This window comes from Arvicola amphibius, chromosome 1, assembly GCF_903992535.2.
Source record: "Arvicola amphibius chromosome 1, mArvAmp1.2, whole genome shotgun sequence".
Taxonomy (NCBI): Eukaryota; Metazoa; Chordata; class Mammalia; order Rodentia; family Cricetidae; genus Arvicola; species Arvicola amphibius.
Genome location: NC_052047.1, coordinates 186896476 through 186916900, shown reverse-complemented (window position 1 = coordinate 186916900; position 20425 = coordinate 186896476). Strand labels below are relative to the sequence as shown.

General features: G+C 51.8%; 3 protein-coding genes across 4 annotated transcripts in view; 2 read left to right on the top strand and 1 right to left on the bottom strand.

Annotated features, from left to right (window-relative positions):
• The first annotated feature begins 7654 nt into the window (after positions 1-7654).
• Calhm1 (calcium homeostasis modulator 1) lies at positions 7655-10391 on the top strand. Its single transcript, XM_038317964.1, has 2 exons — positions 7655-8206; positions 9897-10391. The coding sequence occupies exons 1-2, from the start codon at positions 7655-7657 to the stop codon at positions 10389-10391; spliced, it is 1047 nt and encodes a 348-aa protein (XP_038173892.1).
• Positions 10392-12197: 1806 nt separating this feature from the next.
• On the top strand, positions 12198-18802 carry Calhm2 (calcium homeostasis modulator family member 2). 2 transcript variants are annotated; one of them, XM_038342323.1, is made up of 3 exons: positions 12198-12494; positions 14471-15180; positions 17887-18802. In XM_038342323.1, exons 2-3 carry the CDS (start codon positions 14626-14628, stop codon positions 18301-18303), a joined length of 972 nt encoding a protein of 323 aa, XP_038198251.1. In that variant the 5' UTR covers positions 12198-12494; positions 14471-14625; the 3' UTR covers positions 18304-18802. The 2 variants fall into 2 exon arrangements, with proteins under 2 accessions (XP_038198251.1, XP_041911625.1); XM_042055691.1 differs by lacking the exon at positions 12198-12494 and having other exon boundaries at positions 13498-15180.
• Positions 18803-19958: 1156 nt separating this feature from the next.
• Pdcd11 (programmed cell death 11) overlaps positions 19959-20425 on the bottom strand; it is a 42897-nt gene continuing 42430 nt past the window's right edge. Inside the window, exon 36 of the mRNA XM_038347999.1 lies at positions 19959-20329. Coding sequence (XP_038203927.1) covers positions 20158-20329 — 172 coding nt within the window. The 3' untranslated portion in view covers positions 19959-20157. The remainder of the gene's footprint in view (positions 20330-20425) is intronic.

Below are 20425 nucleotides of genomic sequence, written 5' to 3'. Positions count from 1 at the left end.
TCCCAAGACACCTGGCTCTGGGTTCTCTTCTGAGCTCTGGCATCAGTTTACTCTCTAGGTCTGATTCATTGTCTTTCAATGCCCTTGTTGGGTTTCTTGCTGCTTTTACCAGGGTTCTCGTGAACCTGCAGGTTCTAGTGAGTTCTGCTTGGTAAGTTCCTCATGAGAGCCCTACGCACTGACTGCTCCAGAGAGTGTTTTCCAGACTGGAGATATAGTTCAGTTGGTGGAATATTGGCCCAGCATGAGTGAGGGTTCAATCCTTAACACTGTGTAAACTGAGCATGGCATGCACTCTTGTACCCAGCACTCAGAATGTGGAGGTAGGAGCAGCAGATATCTGAGGTCATCCTCAGATACAAAGTGAATTCAAGGTCAGCCTGGGCTACCTAAGACCATGCCCCCAAAATAAATAAATAATATAAATAAATATACATAGGGCTGTTGGTGGAGTTCGCTAGTTCATTTCCTGACCACCCTGACTAGAAATAATCACACAAAACTATATTATTTGCAATACTGTTTTTCCAACAGCTTAAGCGTATTTCTGACTAACTCTTATATATTAAATTAACCCATTTCTATTAATCTGTGTGTCACCATGTGACTGTGGCTTACTGGCAAGATTCTGGTGCGTCTGTCTCCTGCTGGCGGCTATGTGGCTTCTCTCTGACTCCGCCTACTCTTCTATATATTTGTATCTCTTCCAGCCTGGCTATATTCTGTTAAGCCATTGGCCAAAAGCAGCTTCTTTGTTAACCAATGACAATAAAACATATTCCCAGCACCCATCACCTCCCACATCATAGGGCTGGTGAGTAGCTCTGAGAGTGCAGGCACCAGCTGCCACCCCTAAGGACCTGAATTCAGTCCCCAGAGCCCAGGCAATAGAAGCAGAGCAGCAACTCTTGCAAGTAGTCCTCTGACCTCCACATGCATTCATTCTGAAACAATAAATACGACAACAGCTTTGCTTAAAAATAGTTTATATTTTCCTGTGGAGTGTGTTTTTCTGTGAAGTCAAGAAGAGATGACCTTCATAGCTCTCAGGTCCCATCAGTTCTGTTTGTAGCTGGCCACAGCTCAGCCTGGTCTAGCCTTCTGCCCTCTAACTGGCTGGGCTACCTCCCTCATCTGTCTGCCACCATTTCTGCTGCTCGCCACATGAAGTAGGAGTCGGCATCATTCCCTTCCCAGGCAGCCCCTTCCCCAGGGAGCCCAAGCAGCATCCCCAGCCAGAGGGTGATAGTCTGGTAAGGGTGTCTCCAGAATCAGGTGGGGTCTAGCTTAGGAACTGGTAGATCTGCCAGAAAAGTCACCACTTAGTCTCCGGAAGCCCAAACAGGAAGAACTGGGGCAGCTCAAGCCTGTGAGCTCTGCTGAGCCTCAGCCTGACCCTGATGACTCACTTGTGCCCAAATGCAAAGCTGGGCGTATTCCCATTCTCTGCTGCTTCCTCAGGGCCCTGGACAGAGTGATAACCCTGGATGACCCCCTGGAACCTGGATCCCCTCCACTAAACCATTTCTACTCCCCTAGGCTTTTGCTAAGGGACCTGGTGAGACCAGAAAATCCCTGCAGCTCAGCTTCCCCCGACTTCCTGACTGTGGTCAGGCCATGCAAATGTCTGCAGTAGTGTGGGGTGAGGGATATGATTTAGGCAAATTGTTAGCAGCAACTGTGAGAGGGGGGGGGGGGAAAGAACTCCGTGATAGCCCACGTGTGTGGGTGAGCTGGTACCCTGGGAAAGAAGACCGGGAGAGGGCCCCCTCGGGCTCTCGGAGGAAGCAACATGGGGTCATTAAAAAAACCATCGATGGTAATTCTCACTTCTTCCTTCTTACACTGAGCATTTATGGGGCACCTCCTGCATGTGGCACTGTGGCAGAAAGCACTTTATAGGTGACCTCAGAGAGATCACTATTTGCGGGACAGAGATGTTGATAATCTGAAGCAAACCGTGCAGTATAATAGAGGCAAGCCATGCACCTGGAAGCCTTTCGGGGGACAATGATGCTCTAGACTGAGGGACTGTGGCAATACTGTGTGATTGTGTCTTAAGAGAGAGGACTTTTTTGACATTTGGAAAGCAAAATGAAGAGGAAACAGCAGACACAAAAACAGAATTGGCAGAAGTCGGAACCTGTTGCCTTTTCTCATGAAGCAGCAGTCATGGGGTGCTGGGGACCCAGAGTACACGTACGAGAGGGACACTGTCCTCCCTTCCTGGATGTTCTGGACTGGAGTGGAAGGTAGGGACATGATGAGTGAGCTCACAGCCAAGCAGAGGGGCCTCAGTGCAGCCTGATAAAGGACACTGGCTGGAGCCTGGAAGTCCATCTAGCGATGGGCCTTGAGCCTGAGCCCAACGACACCTTCTCTGGCTCTCCTGCCTTACCATGAGAGGTATCTCTCACCCTCTTAGGCCCCAGTGGTACAGCTGCAGACCCCAAACCTCTCTGCCGTCATCCACGCACTCCCTTTCGCTCACAGCCTTGCCAGTGTGAGATGTCTCGAGCGACAGGTACCACCCAGCTAAGAATGAGGGACACAGGTAACCTGGCTCCTAAAGACCCTTCCTTTTAAGGAAATTAGCTATCTTGGGGGCCCAGACACATTCCTCAAATCTCAGCCAATCCTGGATTGTACCCCCTTGTCCTTGTCCTGGACACAGGGGAGTCACACTATCCAATTGAGCAAGGTGGATATGTCCTGAAAGCGTCAGTTTTTGGCTGTGCACTTCTTCATCTTATGCATCCTGGGCATTCGAAGCCCCCACATCTACTCCCAGGAGGAGGACATGTGGACATCTCCAGGGAGTGCTTAATACTTTGTGCTATGTACAAGTAATTGAGGGAACAAGGCAAGTGCTTAGTGACAAGGTCAAGCAGGGGGTGTGACTTGGGATTTGTCTAGGGAAAGGATGCTGAGGGCTACAGGAATGGATAGGATGGTTGAGAGAAAGGCTAAAGTGAGGCCAGGCAGCATTTAGGGTAAGGAAGATGATCAGCTGAAGAGAGAAAGAAACAATCAAGAAGCAACGAGCACAGCAACAGGCCAGGAAGGAAGGAGACTTCAATGGGGGGTTCTGGAGGAGCCACACAAATCCCCAGGCCACTAACTATCCCTTCCAGAACTATAAAGGCAGGTAGAGACTTGGATCCTGTCCCAGTCTGTGGTACTGATAAAGGAATAGCCATTCACATCCCTGTGTGGGGAAAGATTCTGGGACCGAGGAGCACAAGGGAAGCAGGGGAGTCAGATCCACACTAAGTGCTTCCACCTTGGGAAATCTCATAGAAGAGGAAGGCACTCTGCTGTATACCCAGCTGCACCCCACCTCTCCCCTTCTTTGCCTCATGGTCTCTTTTAGAAGAGGTGAGAGTAGGGGTTGGGGTGCAGTCCCTTAAGGTCTAGGGAAAACAGGTGGGAAATAGTTTGGAGAGACAGGAGCTGGGGATTAATCCTTCTGTACGCTGTGAAAATGTGTTGCTCTCATTGTTAATAAACAGCTGATTGGCCAATAGCTAGGCAGGATTTTTGAGGGGCATAGAGAATGCTGGGAAGAAGGACATAGTCTAAGGAGTCTGAGGAGTCACTAGCAAGATGCGGAAGAAACAACATGGGAAGTTCACAGATGAAGTAAATGAACCTCAGGGCAGCACATAGACAGAAATGGTTTAAGTTGTAAGAGTTGGCTGGAAACAAGCCTAAGCTTATCAGCCGGCATTTATAATTAATACCCAGTCTCTGAATGGTTATTTGGGGAGCAGCTGGTAGAACAGAACTGACTGGCAGGACAGAAAAATCCACCTACAGACAGGTGGGGGCCCGACAGAGGCAACAATGCATTACCTAACAGTAGCAGCTGCCTTGGCAGTGAGCTTTGAACATCCACCAGGCCCTTAGCCCTCTCTTCTCCCAGACCCTCAAGGAAGGGAAACTAAAACCTTCCAGGAAAGCCTCCTGTTTGGTTCTGAGTCTCACCTCCCCTCAAATTTACCCTTTCCTTTGACCACCCATTTGGGTATCCGCTCAGCACTTACTAACTGAACATCTATAAGTACCAGGTACAGTGTCCTCAGTATTGGAAATAGAATAGTGAACAAGGGGCTGGAATGATGGGGGAGCAGTTAGGAGCATTGGCTGCTCTTGTAGAGGAAGAACCTGGGTTCGGTTCCCAGCACCCACATGGCCACTCACAGCTGTGTGTAGTCTGTAGTTCCAGTTCCAGAGGATCCAATGCCCTCTTCTCGGGGTACCAGGCACTCATGGGGTGTACGTATATACACGCAGGCAAAATGCTTTGTGTGGTTTTTCGAGACAGGATTTCTCTGTAGCTTTGGAGCCTGTCCTAGAACTAGCTCTTGTAGACCAGGCCGGTTTTGAACTCACAGAGATCCACCTGCCTCTGCCTCCCGAGTGCTGGGATTAAAGGCGTGCGCCACCACCCCCTGGCTATTTTTTAAAAAAGAATAGTTGGCAAAACAAATGCAGACCTTAACCTATGTGGTCCAAAGGGAGCCTCAGATATTAAATAAACATCCTCTCAGCATAGCTAAGTTTGAAATAAGGGACTGGGGAGACAGCTCAGCACTTGTTCTGCAAGCATGAGAACCCGAGTTCAAATCGCCAGCAGCCACCCAACATGGGTTTGCACACTAGGAACCACGGAAGGCAGAGACAGGCAGATCCTGAGAGCTCATTGGCCAGTTAGCCCAGCTTAGAAGGTGAGCTTCGGGGCTCAGTGAGAGAATCTGTCTCCCCGAAGCAAGGAGAGTGACAAAGGAGGACAGCCAGCAACGCCCTGCTCTGACTCTACCTCTGTATGCACGTGCTTGGGCACAGCCACTCGTATTGTCATTTTGACGTCCTCCCTGTCACCTGGGTACCCTGTCCCTTTAAGAGACAAGCACCCCCAATCTCCCCCTTAGGAGGCAAAAGGATGGTGAGTTCAAGACCAATAACACATTGTCAAATAAATAAATAAATGGGAAGGGATAACATTAAAGTAAATTTTGAAGGTCAGCAATGGTGGCATATGCCTTTAATTCCAGAACTTTGGAGGCTGAGGCAGATGGATCTCTGTGAGTTCAAGGCCAGTCTGGTCTACATAGGGAGTTTAAAGTCAGTCAGGGCTACATAGGAAAACCTCGTCTCAAAAGAAAAAAAAAAGTGGCTCTTAAAGATGAAAAGGAAGAAAACCAAGCAGTGGTGGCACACACCTTTGGTCTCAGCACCCGGGAAGCAGAGGCAGGCGGATCTCTGAGTTCAAAGCCAGCCTGGAACTACGTAGTGAGTTCTAGGATAACCAGGGCTACATAGTGAAACCCTGCCTCTAAAAACAAAACAAAAGATAAGTAGGAGGATCTGGAGAGATGGCTCAGCGGTTAAGAGCACTGCCTGCTCTTCCAGAGGACCTGGGTTCGGATCTCAGCTCCTGTCTGGCAGCTCACATCCAGCTGTGACCCCAATCTTAAGAGATCTGAGAGCAGCAGGCACATAAGTGACACACAGACACAAATGCACATACATAAAATAAATACATTATTTTGAAGACAAACTGGAATGTCTACCGGGAAGAAGGGAAGCATCCCCCTGAGACACGGAGAGTGCTTACACAGACTCTGAGGTGGAAAAGTTTGTCCCTGTTTGAGGAGTGAAAGGAGTCTGGGAGCTGAAGTGTAGACCCTGGGGGAAGGGGTGCTGCAGCACCAACCCTCACAAGGCATGTAGGACCCATGAAAAGTCGTGGTACATCAAGACTTTTCAAGTAACATGGCTATGGAAGGTACCCGCCAACCACTGTGGAATTCTTGACCCTTCATTGCTACAAACAGGCAGCTGTGTCCAATACCTGTACACAAGACAGAGAGTCCACGTGGTGCTGGAAACCCCTTTTGGTTTCATGAGACACCCAGGCCCACCCCATGGCCATCCTGGGGCCGTATCAAGCCTTGGAAGCCGCTGAGACCCTTGTCCTCCGTGCCTGTCACTGCAGCAGATGTCCAGAGAGAGAGACCTTCTTTGCTGGATCTCCCTCATGCCTCTCACCTCTGGTGCACGTCTTCTGGAGGAGTCCCTAGCGAGAATCTTCCAGAGGTCACCAACCTAGGGACTCCAGTTGTCCCAAGGACACCTAGCCTGTGGCTGAGGGAAACAATAGTCTTCTTGTAGTCCTATCATTGGCACAGCAGTCTTTCCACTCAATGGACAAACTTGACCCAACCAGAAGATAAGTTAAAACAATAACAACAAAAGTAAACAAACAGAAACCTTCCCTGCCCTTCTTCACCCTGCACTCCCACCCTCAAGGGCTAACCTGGGCTCCAGTCGTGTCTCTCCACCGGTGGCCTGGTGGCCTTTAGCTAATAGATTTGTCTCTCTGAGCCTCGGGCCTCACTTCCTTAAAGTGATAAAAATTCTATCCCACAGAATTGTACAAGGGTTACACAATGCATGCAAGGTACACACAAGCCAGCTGAGGTCATGGCAGGTCTTGTCAGAAATGCAAAGATGCAGGCAGAAGACTGCTAGTGTGGTCACAAGCACACCTCTATATACAGACAGAAGCCACACTGAGTGCCCCACGGTCAGAAACACAAGGGGAGGTTCTTTCCGATGTCCTTGCACCAGACAAGGAATCATCTCCAGATGATTCCAGATCTGACACACCTGTCTGAAAGCTGCAGGATCAAAGGGAGCCTTCCCCTTGGATAGCTCAACACACAGGGCTCTCTCTGATTATGAAATCGTATCACCTGTGGGTTTAGGGGTGTGGAAGTAGAAGGAGCCTGGAAGGGTTTGCCACTCACAGCTCACAAACACAGTCACATCCACAGAGACGCAGATGTGAAACCAGCTGCAACTCTGACTTAGGCAAACTGTTCAGTCCAACCCCAAAGCCAAAGCCAGGTGTGATGTCACGAGCCCGTAATCCCAACATTCGAGAGGTATAGACAAGAGGATTGGGAAATTCTGAATCTTTCTTGGCTACATAATGAGTTGGAGACCTTGTCTCAAAAAGAGAAAGGAAAGAAAAGCCAAGGTAGTTTTACTGTATGCCACACTCACGGGTCACCTCTGAGTGGCCACCTCATTCCTACTATGAGTAATATCCAGCTATCGCTGCCTGCCGCAGCCTCTGTTCCCACCATCATTTCTCCGTCATCTTATTATTATTGTTTCAGCTGACGGAAGAGCTTCCTGAGGTCCTGACATTGCAGAGAGAACTCAGGAGAAAGGCCCAGAGAAATGATGTTTCCCCAGAGCCCAGTAGCCTCTCAAACTCCAGCCTGACTTCATCTCCTTCTCCCTCCTGCACCCAAAGCAAAGTGGTCCTCATCGGGTGCAGCTTTGTGGCTCTCTAGGCTGCAGGCAGCTGGAGAGAAGGGGCGGGAAGCGGGAGGGAGGGACACAGTCCTGACTGTACCCACAGGATTGGTCAAGCTGCGCCCTCTCTGCCAGCACCTGTGTAGAAGGAAGGCTCCTCCGAGTCAGAGTGATCTCATCAGCTGCCCGGAGCTCGGCTAGTCCAGCTCGGATCCCAGTCATGAGGTGGCTGCCCAGTGGGCAGAGTGGCTTAAGGAACTGTCTGGGAAGCCACAGAAGTCACGGTGAAAAGGGAAGAGGCTGAGGACCCTCACAGGACACAATGGACAAGTTTCGGATGATCTTCCAGTTTTTGCAGTCCAACCAAGAGTCCTTCATGAACGGCATCTGCGGCATCATGGCGCTTGCCAGTGCCCAGATGTATTCTGCCTTTGACTTCAACTGCCCCTGTTTGCCGGGCTACAATATGGCCTACAGCATGGGCATCCTGCTGACGCCTCCCCTGGTGCTTTTCCTGCTTGGCCTAGTCATGAACAACAACATATCCATGCTAGCTGAAGAGTGGAAGCGCCCCGCGGGCCGTCGGGCCAAGGACCCCGCCGTGCTACGCTACATGTTCTGCTCCATGGCCCAGCGAGCTCTCATCGCACCTGTCGTCTGGGTGGCCGTCACACTACTGGATGGCAAGTGCTTCCTCTGCGCCTTCTGTACAGCGGTGCCAGTGGCCACACTAGGCAATGGCAGCCTGGTGCCCGGCCTGCCTGCGACAGAACTGGCTCGCCTGCTGGCTCGCGTACCCTGTCCTGAGATCTATGACGGGAACTGGCTGCTGGCCCGAGAGGTGGCCGTGCGGTATTTGCGCTGCATCTCTCAGGTGAGGGGGCTGGGTCTCCTCACAGGCCAGGGTCCCTCTGGGAAGGTCCCTTCTCAAAGTGGGGATTTCCCTCAGGTGGCTGTGGGTTGAGGCAAACATTCCTAGCTGCCACTCAAGGCAGAACCCATGTCTTCTCTCAGCCAGCTTACCTGGAGAGCGTTGTATGGTTTCCCACCTCCTCCATCCTGGGCTCGGAGCTGAGAGGCTGAGAGAAATTTGCATTCATTTCCTTTCCCAGGCCCAGGCAACAGTGAGGCCGGTGGGAGGCTAAGCCATTTGGGTACATTTCCCTGGCAAATGCCCCCAGCTGGTGCCTCCCTGCTCTGGGAGTGGAAGCTGAGGGTCTGGGTATCTTGAACAGGGTGAGGGAGATGGATGGTTGGGAGCAGGCTTTAAGGACCTCCTGTTCATCACGCCCTGGGGCAGTGAATTGTGTGATGAAGGGGACAGGCAAGAGGCAGTGTCTGCTCCGGTGGGGCTAGAGAAACAAGCGCACTCTGCCCTGGCCAGTGCAGACCCTGGCTCCCTATCGCCCCCCGGGGGCAGGGGGTAGAGCTTTTCCCTGTACAGCCCCTGTCACCACCCAGACTACCTCAAGGCTCTCTAACTGTGGCTGTCTATGCCATCCGTGGGCCCTTGCCCCATCACCCTAGGCCTCAGGCCCTGCCTGGAGCCGCTGTCAGTCTGCTTGGCTTTTAAGCTGCCACACTGTGAAAGCTGGAAGGTCCCCCTAGAGGCCACAGGCAGCCTGGTTGTAGACAAGCCCCTGTGACTTGTAGAGACTGAATTATGAAGTCACTTTAGAACTGACTTTATCTAGAAATCAAATTGTCAAAAGAGAGCAAATTACTTGGAACATGAGAAAACCCAAGCCCTCTGTGACCCCAGTGGCTTAGTGAGCAACATGGAAGCAGCCCCCAGACTGAGTTATATGTCTGGATTTCCCACCGCCCCCACGGCAGCCAGTGGGCACCCCTAACACCACCCCCACCCCCACTTCCTTGATTTGTGCCAACTCTTCTCTGTGAAGATGGGAGTCAGGGAGGGTCCTGCCCTGTGCCCTGTGCTGAACTGTGGTCAGAGATGTGTCCCATGCTTTCCAATGGAGTTCGGGGACTGTCCAGGGTATCTCTGGAATTCCTTGAGAGTCCAGCTCAGACCGGTGGAGGGAGTGTTCATTTAGAGGTGATGTCATTCCCAGAAGCTGGAGGAAAGCCCCAGGGCTCCCAATAGGCCCGGGGGAACCAAGAGAGACCTTGTGAAGGAAGAGGTATGGCCCCAAGTGGTGCCACCATGATGTCTAACAGGGTTATATGTGGGTTGTCTTACAGCCAGCATTTCATTTGGTTCTCATAAAAGCCCTGTGAGGTAGGTGTTACTGCCGGTAGCCCCATCTTGTAGGCAGAGAAACCGAGACACAGAAAGATCAAGTGGAGACAGGATTCATACCCGGGAAGCCTCACTCTGGGGTGTAGAGTTACCTCCTGTCCACTGAGTGCCTCACCAAAGCAGCACGGTCTTTGCTCCCAGGATCTGGTTCCTGTGAGGTGAAATATGTGACCATTTTACAAATGGGGAGATAGAGGCCAAGAGGTGGTGTCACTTGGTCCATAGCTGCTCTCCTCTGTAGAAGAGAAGCACTTTAGGGGTCTGGGCAGGTAGGTCTGCTGACATCCGCCTCTCCCCACAGGCACTGGGCTGGTCCTTTGTGCTGTTGACCACGTTGTTGGCATTCGTGGTGCGCTCTGTGCGGCCCTGCTTCACCCAGGCCGCCTTTCTCAAGAGCAAGTACTGGTCGCACTACATCGACATCGAGCGTAAGCTCTTTGATGAGACATGCACAGAGCATGCCAAGGCCTTTGCTAAGGTATGTATCCAACAGTTCTTTGAAGCCATGAACCATGACCTGGAACTGGGTCACACCCACGGAGTGCTGGCCACGGCCACGGCCACAGCCACAACCGCGGAGGCTGCCCAGAGCCCTTCTGACAGGACGGAGGAAGAGAAGGAGAAGCTGCGTGGTATCATGGACCAAGGCACCATGAACAAGCTGCTCACAAGCTGGCATGAATGCAAACCTCCCCTGCGCCTGGGCCAGGAGGCACCACTGATAGGCAATGGCTGGGCTGGGAGTGAGCCCCGGCCTCCACGCAAGGAAGTGGCCACCTACTTCAGCAAAGTGTGAGCTGTCACTGACTGCAGAGGCAGGAGCAGGAATCTGAACCCACAGCCCTTTGCCCCCTCAACGTAGACAGAAAACCAACTCTGAGGCACAGCTCCAAGTCCAAGTAGGCAATCACCTGCTACTGTGAAAAGGAAACCTAGAACTGAAGGACCTCCCTAGCTGTGATGCTGTCCCAGTGACCTGGGAGCAGTGTCACCCTGTGCCTCACCTCCTGCTGTTGCAGTATTACAAGTGTCCAGATCTGGGGATGGGAGCAGGATGTGTTGTACCAGGACTGGTACCCGAGTCTCTTCCCCAGACTCCCTGTGATGCTCTTCCTTCCATCCCAGCTCCCTGTCTCCACTTAGGCTTCCAAAGTCCACACCCCAGCACTTCCTCTTGCACTAGACTTCTCTCGTGCTTCAGCTCAAGGATCTGAGGGCAAGCAGCCCTCTCATAATCTTAGCCAGTTTCTTGGGTAAGATAGAATGGGTTAAATGTCACACACTCAGCTGGTGTGACACGCCTGAGTGATACGTGATAAGATGCCGAGACCTAGGACCATATGAGGGAGGCCATGGTGTGTGTCACAGGGGCCATTAGACAGCTCTTGAGACAGACTTCACAGGCTCCCATCTTTCAACCCTCAGCTCTGCCCACCTCAGAGCTTACTCTGACCTTCCCGTTTTCATTTTCCCTCATCCACCATCCTTCCACTCTCAGGATGTCCACCCCGGGACCAGGGTGGCAGGGAAGAGACAGTGGAACTTGACTCCAGCCCTGAATGAAGGGACCAGATGAACACAGACTGAGCAGGCATTGGTGTGCGCGCGGTTTGGGCGGGGGGGGGGGGGGGGGGGGGGGGGGGGGGGCTTCCGCTCAGGAAAGAATGCCAGAAAGTTCTTGGAGAAACAAATGTGAAAGAAAGCTTTGGGGAGACCTGGGCTTCCAACACCAGAGTGGTGGGAGCTAAGGTTAGTCCCCAGTTTGTAGAGCGCTCGTGAAAAGGCAAAGATAAATAAGGATTCCTCTCCATCCCTGCCACACAGACAAGCCAGACTGGGGAGGGGGGGGTTCAGCTTGCCACAGGGTGTGAGTTCCACTGTCACAGCCCTGAAGAGCTGATGACCCTGGGGCTATCTCTCCAAATCCTAGGTGCCACTGGGCTCATCTTGGCACTCTCCCCATCAGCGTACCTGACTCATGACTCTCCAGTCTTGCTTGTGAGCTCCCAGAGATAGGAGCTCATGAGCACTCCAGGGACAGGCAGGGCAGCTTAGAAACTTCCTTCCCTCTAATTTCTACCTCTGCCCAGCCTCTGCCCTAGGCGCCCAGAGGATCCCCAGATTCCTCGATTCAGCTGTTAAGTGCCTGGGAGTTAGCTGAGCTGTGGTGGGGCGGGCTTCTTCTGGGGATGGCTGGTACAGACAAAGGCAGGACGTTCAGAGAGAGAAGGGCAGAGGGGACCGGGGTCTTGACCTTCTGTATTCTGGAACATCACCATCAATCCTGAATGCCCGCCTCTGCCCTGACTCCCAGAAGCTTCTGCCAGTGGGCGTCTAGCATGGGGGCTGTTCTTTAAACAGGCCTTGAGGGCGAGCCTGGGCAAGATCTCCTGGAGGGCCCCGCCTCGCTCTTGCCTAGACCTTCCCAGATGGCCCCCGAGGGGTGCACAGGGTAGAGTCGAGGCAGGGCCAGTAGGACCAGCCACAGCGGGCCCAGAGGCGGGCTGGGACAGGACACAGCAGCCTAGACCGCTTCTCTACTTCCTCTGTCTCGCACCGCCCTCAGCAGCCCGCCCTCCTCTGCCTGGCGCTGGGAGGCTGTTTTTCCATTCGCTGGCGAGAAAGTTCCATGCCGCTGTTTCTGTCTCTCTTTTTCTGGAGTTAAATTTGTTTACAGATGCCTGCACTTCCATCTATAGACGCCTGGCCTTAAGTTTGTTTGTAACCGGAGCCCAAAGCCCTGTTGCTTTCAAACGCAAAAGCGGTGAAGCCGCCACCGTGAGGCCCACTTTGCCTTGCAGCCCTTAATCTGTCCAGGGGTTCGCAGTGCCCACGCTGCTGTCACTTTGAGAGGCCAGCCCAGGAAGCCAAGGCCACGGGTGTCTGCAGCCAGCCCCAGGTAAGGAGGCGCCCCTTCCTGGGGTGTGCTTGGTTTTGTTTGTTTGTTTGTTTGTTTTTTGGTTTGTTTTTTTGTTTTTTGTTTTTTCGAGACAGGGTTTCTCTGTGGCTTTGGAGCCTGTCCTGGAACTAGCTCTTGTAGACCAGGCTGGTATCAAAGGAACTGGCAGGTTGGTCCCAGGCAGCCTCCAGGGATTGTGTGGCAAGGGAACCCCTGGTATAGGCCCCTCACTCGGGACATGGATGTGTTATTCCCACTCCCTTCTCTAGCAGCCTGTCTCCTGTCCTTAGGAAGAGGGCCCGGGCATAATAATCTCAGAAGATGGCCTGGTCCGGCCTCTGCTCATTACCCCACAGATCAGGCATTTTGTACTTTAACACTGGGTGGGTTTAAGGGCCCAGGGCCACTACTAATTGGGTGTGAGGAAGGGAGAAAGGGAGAAACAGAAGGGAGAAAAGAAGGGATGGAGGGAGGGATGGGGTTGCCTCTAGCCTTTTTACCACCAGCAACATGACGAGGGCCCTTCCTTGTGGAATTATTCAGGTTCTCTGGGCTCTGAACTGGGGAGTCAGACTTTGCCTCCTCCTCCTGGAGTCCACATAGCCACATGGCCCTGCCTGTGCCCATCTGGCATCTTTGACAGAGGCGGCAACAGGAAAAGGGATGCGGCTATAAGCCAGCACAGGCTCCCCTGTCTCTCTTTACAGCTAACCCCTCTCTCTACTTCCAGGCTTCTTTTGGCCTTGGAAGTTTTGTTTTTTGGTTTTTTGGTTTTTTTTTCTTTTTTCTTTTTTCATTCCCCTGCTGGGATGGACACGGAGCCACACCCTGCCTGTCTCTCTGGGTGTGTGGGTGGAGCCTGGGAAAAGAATTAGGGCTAAAATTCTAAAGAGTCCCAGGCCAGGGGCACTTCTGACAGGGTGCCAACTCTCCTGCAGTCACCGATTCAGGGGAGGATAGATGGGAACTGTGGGCCTGGACCCCACTAAGGCTGCCTGTGGCTGGCAAGTGCCGAAGGTATCGGGCCTAGGCTCCTTGGAGCTGTGCTCCTGCGGGATGCTGAGTAGGGAAGTTTCAGGGGAGCAGGGTCTGAATGAGGTTGTGAACAGGGGCCCTGGCTTAGCTCAAACTTATTCTCAAGTCATGATCAAAACCTCGCCCGACTCCTCCAGATTTGCCTGGCCTCAGGTAAGACACCCAGTCCTCCTCGGGTCTTCTTTGCCATCAGAAGACTCATACTCACCCAGTAGACCTGACAGGGTAAGAGTTTGGGATGTTGAACGTCTATCAGGCATCATTTATTGTCCTCTAACGCTCCTAGGAAGGGGTCAGGTACCAAAATGACTTAGCTTTTTCCCAGTTGAGTACAGAGGTCTGGAGAGAAGGAGTGAAGTATGTTGAGACCCCGAGGTCTCCAAAATGAAAGGGTTTTGTGCACCCAAGGATGCTGGCATCTCGTGTCAAACTTGCCCTGTTCCAAAGGGCCTGAACCCCACCCCACCCCCGCCACCCACGGCTCCAGGTAGGCTGTCTTTGTTCACTAGGACAGCTTCGGTACCCATATCACACCCTCCACATTGTCCCAAATCCTTAGCAGAGAGAAGTCATCTCCTATCACCTAAAACCTCCAGCCATGCTTGATCCTCCTGATGAGAAGCCGGCAGTGGCAAAAAGACCTTCAATTATTCAGAGCAGGCAGACCTGATCTTGAACTTGAGGCCCGCTGTGGCCCTGGCCAGGGACTGGCTCACCCTCGTAGGGGGGTACACAAGGATGCCAGGGGGTTGCCAAGGATACTGTATAGACTCCTGAGGATAGGCACCATGGATTGAGAGCACCTGGTACCTGGCAGCAACCATAAGTACCGCCATTTCCGTGGGGGCCCTGAGCTCCCTCCTCCCCTACCTGCTTGACCACAGTGGCATCCTTCAGCCCGTGTTCAGAGGTAAACATTATCAGTCATCTGTGTTTCACAGGAAGCACCAGTTCGGCCACCGTAGGTGATAAAATGGCATAGTCATGCTCTGCCATCAGATGTCCTCCTGTGTGTGCTCCTTCAGAATCTCACCAGAAGCCACCAATTCCATCGTCCTCTGCTGCCTCCTACTAAGCCCCTAGCCCACCAGCCACCATGGCTGCCTTGATCGCAGAGAACTTCCGCTTCCTGTCTCTCTTCTTCAAGAGCAAGGATGTGATGATTTTCAACGGACTGGTGGCCCTGGGCACGGTGGGCAGTCAGGAGCTGTTCTCTGTGGTGGCATTCCACTGTCCCTGCTCTCCTGCCCGGAACTACCTGTATGGGCTGACAGCCATTGGAGTGCCTGCGCTGGCACTCTTCCTCATCGGAGTCATCCTCAACAACCATACTTGGAACCTAGTCGCTGAGTGCCAGTATCGGAGGGCCAAGAACTGCTCCGCTGCCCCCAACTTCCTCCTCCTAAGCTCCATCCTGGGCCGTGCAGCCGTGGCCCCTGTCACCTGGTCCGTCATCTCTCTGCTACGAGGGGAGGCCTACGTCTGTGCTCTCAGTGAGTTTGTGGACCCCTCCTCGCTCACAGCTGGGGATGAAGGCTTCCCCTTAGCTCATGCCACGGAGATCCTCGCCAGGTTCCCCTGTGGAGAGGGCCCTGCCAACCTGTCGGGCTTCCGAGAGGAGGTCAGCCGGAGGCTTAAGTATGAGTCCCAGGTAAGGAGCTGTGTGAAGGGCAGCCTTCTCCCTCCCCTCCCACAGGGGAGCTGGTGGGTTGGTACGCAATAGGATGGTCCAGTGTTAAAATGGGCAGCTCTCCAGGGAAGCCCTAGGTGACCATGTTAGGCCTTAGAGCAGGTAACTGTGACTTAGTATTCTGTGGAGCAAGGAACAATTAATCATCACAGGTACGTGTCTCTAATTTGCCTTTGGGTGCTAGGACTGGAACCCAAGTCCTCATGATTGCCGAGCATGTGCTCTGCCACTATGCTCCACCTGCAGCCCCTAGAGACAACTTTACGCACTAAGGAATCCCAGAGAAAGCATCCCACATCCCATTACACCACTGGGCCGTTCCCAATCTACCTGCTGAGAGTATTATCCTTACCCTAGCTTATTGGGCATTGGCCCCTGCAGGCCACCTCAGAAATAGCTGCTGTGGGCTTTGAGTTGATAGTGGAACCTGGTTGACTCCAGGGATGACCATATTCCTGCCCCAGCAGTGAGCCAGCCTCACTCTTGGGGCAGGTCAGGAAGAGGCAGGCTACTGCTGCTTCAGCTAGCTATAGCGTTTCCTGCATCCTGTTTGGAAGTTGGTCAAGGGGAAAGAGGTCAAAAGAATGCCCGGGGCTAGGGAATGCCTCAGCAGTTAAGAGCTCTGGGTCCTCTTCCACAGGACCCAGGTTCAAGTCCCAGCACCCACATGGCAGCTCAGCTCACAACCAGCTGGAACTCCAGTTCCAGGGGATCCAGCATCCTCACACAGACATACATTCAGGTGAAACACCAATGAACATAAAGAAATAAAAATAAATAATAAATAATAATGGTCATAAGTATAGTTTGAACTGAGTGTGACTTCAGAAGCAGGATGAGGGAGACAGCAAACAAAAGACTCTCTAAAGAATGCTCTTTCCATGAAAACGTATGAAATCTAAGCTAGGGGCTGGAGAGAACCTGGGGCACCGCTCCTTCAGAGGACCTGAGTTCAGTTCCCAGCACACACATGGTAGCTCACAACCATCTGTAATTCCAGTTCCAGGGGATTCAATGGCCTCTGGGGGCACTAGGCACACCCATAGTGTACAGACTTATGTGCAGGCAAAACACTTATACACATTAAAAAAGAAAGGAAGGAAGGAAAGCAGAAAGAGAAAGAAAGAGAGAAAAAGAAAGAAAGAAAGAAAGAAAGAAAGAAAGAAAGAAAGAAAGAAAGAAACAAACAAACCTAAGTTAGCTGCCTGTAGTGTATCTTGCTGTAATCCACTACTAGGGAGGTAAACATGAGAGGATCTGAGTTTTTTTAGCTCCATAGTAAATTAAGGGCCAGTGTGTACCATCCTCTCAATGAAGAGGAGGGTTGGAGAAGTGGCTGGGTAAAGACTGAAGTATGGCTCTTACAGAGGACCTGAGTTCAGTTCCCAACACCCACGTTAGGCAGCTCACAACTACTTGTAACTCTAGCTCCAGGGAATCTGATGCCCTCTGGACTCTGCAATCACAAAAAAAACCCAAAAACCAAAAAACCTTCTCAACACATGTACATACCCCTCAACATATACCCCAGCACATGTACATACCCCCAACACATACCCCAACACATGTACATACCCCAACATATACCCCAACACACATGTACATACCTTCAACACATCCCAACAATTACATGTACCCCAACAGATGTACATACCCCCAACACATATACATACCCCAACACATGTCCATACCCCAACACATATACATACCCTCAAAACACATACATATCCCCTGACACAGGTACACCCTTTCAACACACATCTAAAATAATTCTTTAAACAGTAACAACACAAGGGAAGAGTGAGGCTAAGATGGAGCTCAGTAGAACGCATGCCTATCATACATAAGGTCCTATGTTCGATCTCTAGCACCGTATAAACTAGGTGTGGCACACGCCTGTAACCTCAGCACGCAGGAGGTGGAGGCGGGAGGAGCAGAAACTCAAGACCATGTTCAGCTAAACAGTACTTAAGGCCAGCTTGGGCTACATGAGACACTGTCTTGGGGTGGGGGCAGGGAGGAAGCAGAGAAAGGGGGCTAAAGTCAGCGTCAGAGCTGGAAGATGGTAAATACAGAAATACTGGTCACTAATCCACGGGTCTATAGATGAGCAGTAGGCAAAGATTGCATCAAAGGTCCTGGCCCTCCGCAGACTTGCATCTTCCTAGTGTGAAGCAAGCACTCAGGCAATTGCTCTAAGGACAGGCAGTGATGTGTGAGACTGAGACCTCTGAAGCCTTCAGAGATGTATCTGAGCTGACCCACACTTTGAATTTTTCTTTCTCTCTTTCTTTCTTTCTTTCTTTCTTTCTTTCTTTTCTTTTTCTTTTCTTTTTTTTTTTTTTGTGGATGGGAGCCTCGAATGCTTAACATGTGCTCTGTGGCTGAGCTCCACTCCTGGCTCCTGAGCTGGGTTTGATGGAGTCCAGTGAAAATGCACCCTTGGGGCTGAAGAATAAAAAAGGCAGGAGGCACAGCCTAAGCGCAGGAGGGTGTGTGGGCTAGAGTTAAAAATAGAGAAGAGGAAGTCCTGCTTGCCTGCAGAGCAGAATCTGTTCCTTTTCCACGTGTTCTCCCACAGCCCCTGCACCAGGCTCCTCCCCCCACCCCCAGGCAGGGTCCAGGCAGCGGTCGGCCCTCCCTGAGCCCTGCCTGTTCTCTGGCCAGCTCTTCGGATGGCTGCTCATCGGTGTGGTGGCCATCCTTGTGTTCCTGACCAAGTGTCTCAAGCACTACTGCTCGCCACTCAGCTACCGCCAGGAGGCCTATTGGGCACAGTACCGCACCAACGAGGAGCAGCTGTTCCAGCGCACAGTGGAGGTGCATTCAAGGGTGCTGGCCGCCAACAACGTGCGCCGCTTCTTTGGCTTTGTGGCCCTCAACAAGGATGACGAAGAGCTGGTCGCCAAGTTCCCAGTGGAAGGCACCCAGCCACGACCACAGTGGAACGCAATCACTGGGGTCTATTTGTACCGTGAGAACCAGGGCCTCCCACTCTATAGCCGCCTGCACAAGTGGGCCCAGGGCCTGACAGGTAATGGCACAGCCCCTGACAACATGGAGATGGCCCTGCTCACCTCCTAGAGCCTGCTTCTTTGCAACAAACCCTCATGGCATGCTCACCTCAGCATCAGATCTGTTAACCAGTGTCTAATTATCAAGTGACCAAGGGGACATAAAACAGCTAGGAATTTGTAAGGATCTTGTGGACTATATGGTCCAGAGAGACTGGGGGAGTGGGGAGGGGTGGGAAGGGGGTCTGATTTCCCAGACCTGCTGAAATCATCTGTAGCCACCAACGCACTGTTCACAGCTATAGGCTTCCCCAGAGCTGGTCCTTTACTATGTGGGTGATCTTTGGTGGGCCTGCAAGCTGAGAAGCATCAGCTGGTGGAGCCTGGTGCCAGTACAACCCACTGGGGAGGCTCGTTATTTGTAACTGTGCAGTTAACTTGTGTCTAATTGCATAGGTATGCCCAACTCCTGTGTGTCCAGCTAGGAAGTAGCTTCCATTGTATACCTCTGGTGTAATTTTATATATTTAAACTTTTTGATAAAGCTTTTCTTACTTTAAAAGCCTAAACTGGTGTTTGTGCAATTGACAGCCCCTTTTGAGAGGAGATGGGACAGGACTAAAGGGGACCACAGAGTGGCAGCACTGCAAAGGCAAGTCACATGTCCTGCCCAAGGATTGAGTCTCTTGGCAATCTGAGCTACCTGACTTAATGTGGTCAGAGGCAGCCTGGCCTTTTGCAGGGGGCAGCTCAGGGGAAAACATGGTATTAGAAGATCCTGCCCTGGCCAGGACTTGTACTAAATGAACTCCAAGAACCAGCAGGCTTCAGCTCTTTCTCCTCAGTCCTGCATCGACTAGCTACACACGCAAAACCTCATGCCCTCCGTCCCTTGTCTCTGTCCTGCTTCCGGGCATCCAACCCAGCCATTTTCCACAGAAAACTCAGAAAACAATTTAGGTTGTGAGAGAAAGCTTTTAATTCCCTTAGGCACAAGGCCCCTCCACCCCAAAAAGACACCAACTAGTAGGGTCTGTGCTGGCACCCAGACTTCTGGGCTGTGACAGACTTCAGGAGGTCTAGGCTTTGGGAGTGGGTGGAGACTAGACAGTTGAACCAATACTTTCAGCTTTCCTCAGGTTTCCCATCTTCTTCAGGATTCTTCTTCTGTCCTTCTCTCAGTCTCCCAGCCTCCACAACAGGGCAGACAGTACGGGCTGACCTGAGACAATGTCTTCCCTACACCCTCTTGGGTATGACCCGAGAGCTTGCTGAGGGACAAACTGGGATCCTGGCCATGAAAACACTAGCTTTTGCCTTTCTGCTCTAAGACTGCAGCAAACTCTCCAGAAAGGAACGCTTGTTTTTTTCTGAAAGCCCAAGAGACTGTTGCCTGGAAAAATGGAGCAGCCGCAGGAAAGAGAAAGGAAGACATAATGTGTTACATAAAACAAAACAGGAGCATTAAACCTCAAGGGCTGGGTGGAGTTTAGTGGAAGAACACTTGCTTAGCATGTGTAAGGTATTGGTTCAATCTGTAGAACCCTAAATTTTAAAAAAATATATACATATTTTTTAAAACAAGAAGAGAGTTCACGCCTTTAATCCCAGCACTTGGGAGGCAGAGGCAGTAGATATCTTAGTTCAAGGCTGGCCAGGTCTACACAGCAGGTTCCAGGCCAGCCAGGACCAGACAGTGAGAACCCTGTCTCAAAAAAAAAAAAAAAAAAAAAAAATTTAATTTAATTTTACTTTTTAAAAGGAGAAAGCCTCTCAGAATTCTTTATTCTGACAGGATTGTCCCAGGCATGCTGCAGAAAAAGCAGCACTTAAACTGTCCTCAGACAACCACTTCCTAAGTGTCCGGGGTGCCCACTGCAGGCTGGGCTGCCTGCTGCTCCAGTGTCCAGTGAGCCTAGACCTACTAGTCCTCCAATGCTGAGCTCTTGGCCTCCACGTACTCCAGGGCCTTCGCCTTGACAGCCTGCACGTCCTTCTCGGTGCCGTGCTGCTTCTCGTAGTCCAGGTAACGCTTAAAGAAGAACTTCATCTTCTTAGGGGCCAGGCTCAGATGGATGACGCGTTCAAAGATGTCCCTACGAGGAAGAGCACGGAAGCAATTCCCTCAGGGTCCCTAGCACATGACTTCTAGCTAGTACTCCCCGACTTGCTCTCAGGCCCAACGTCCCTGT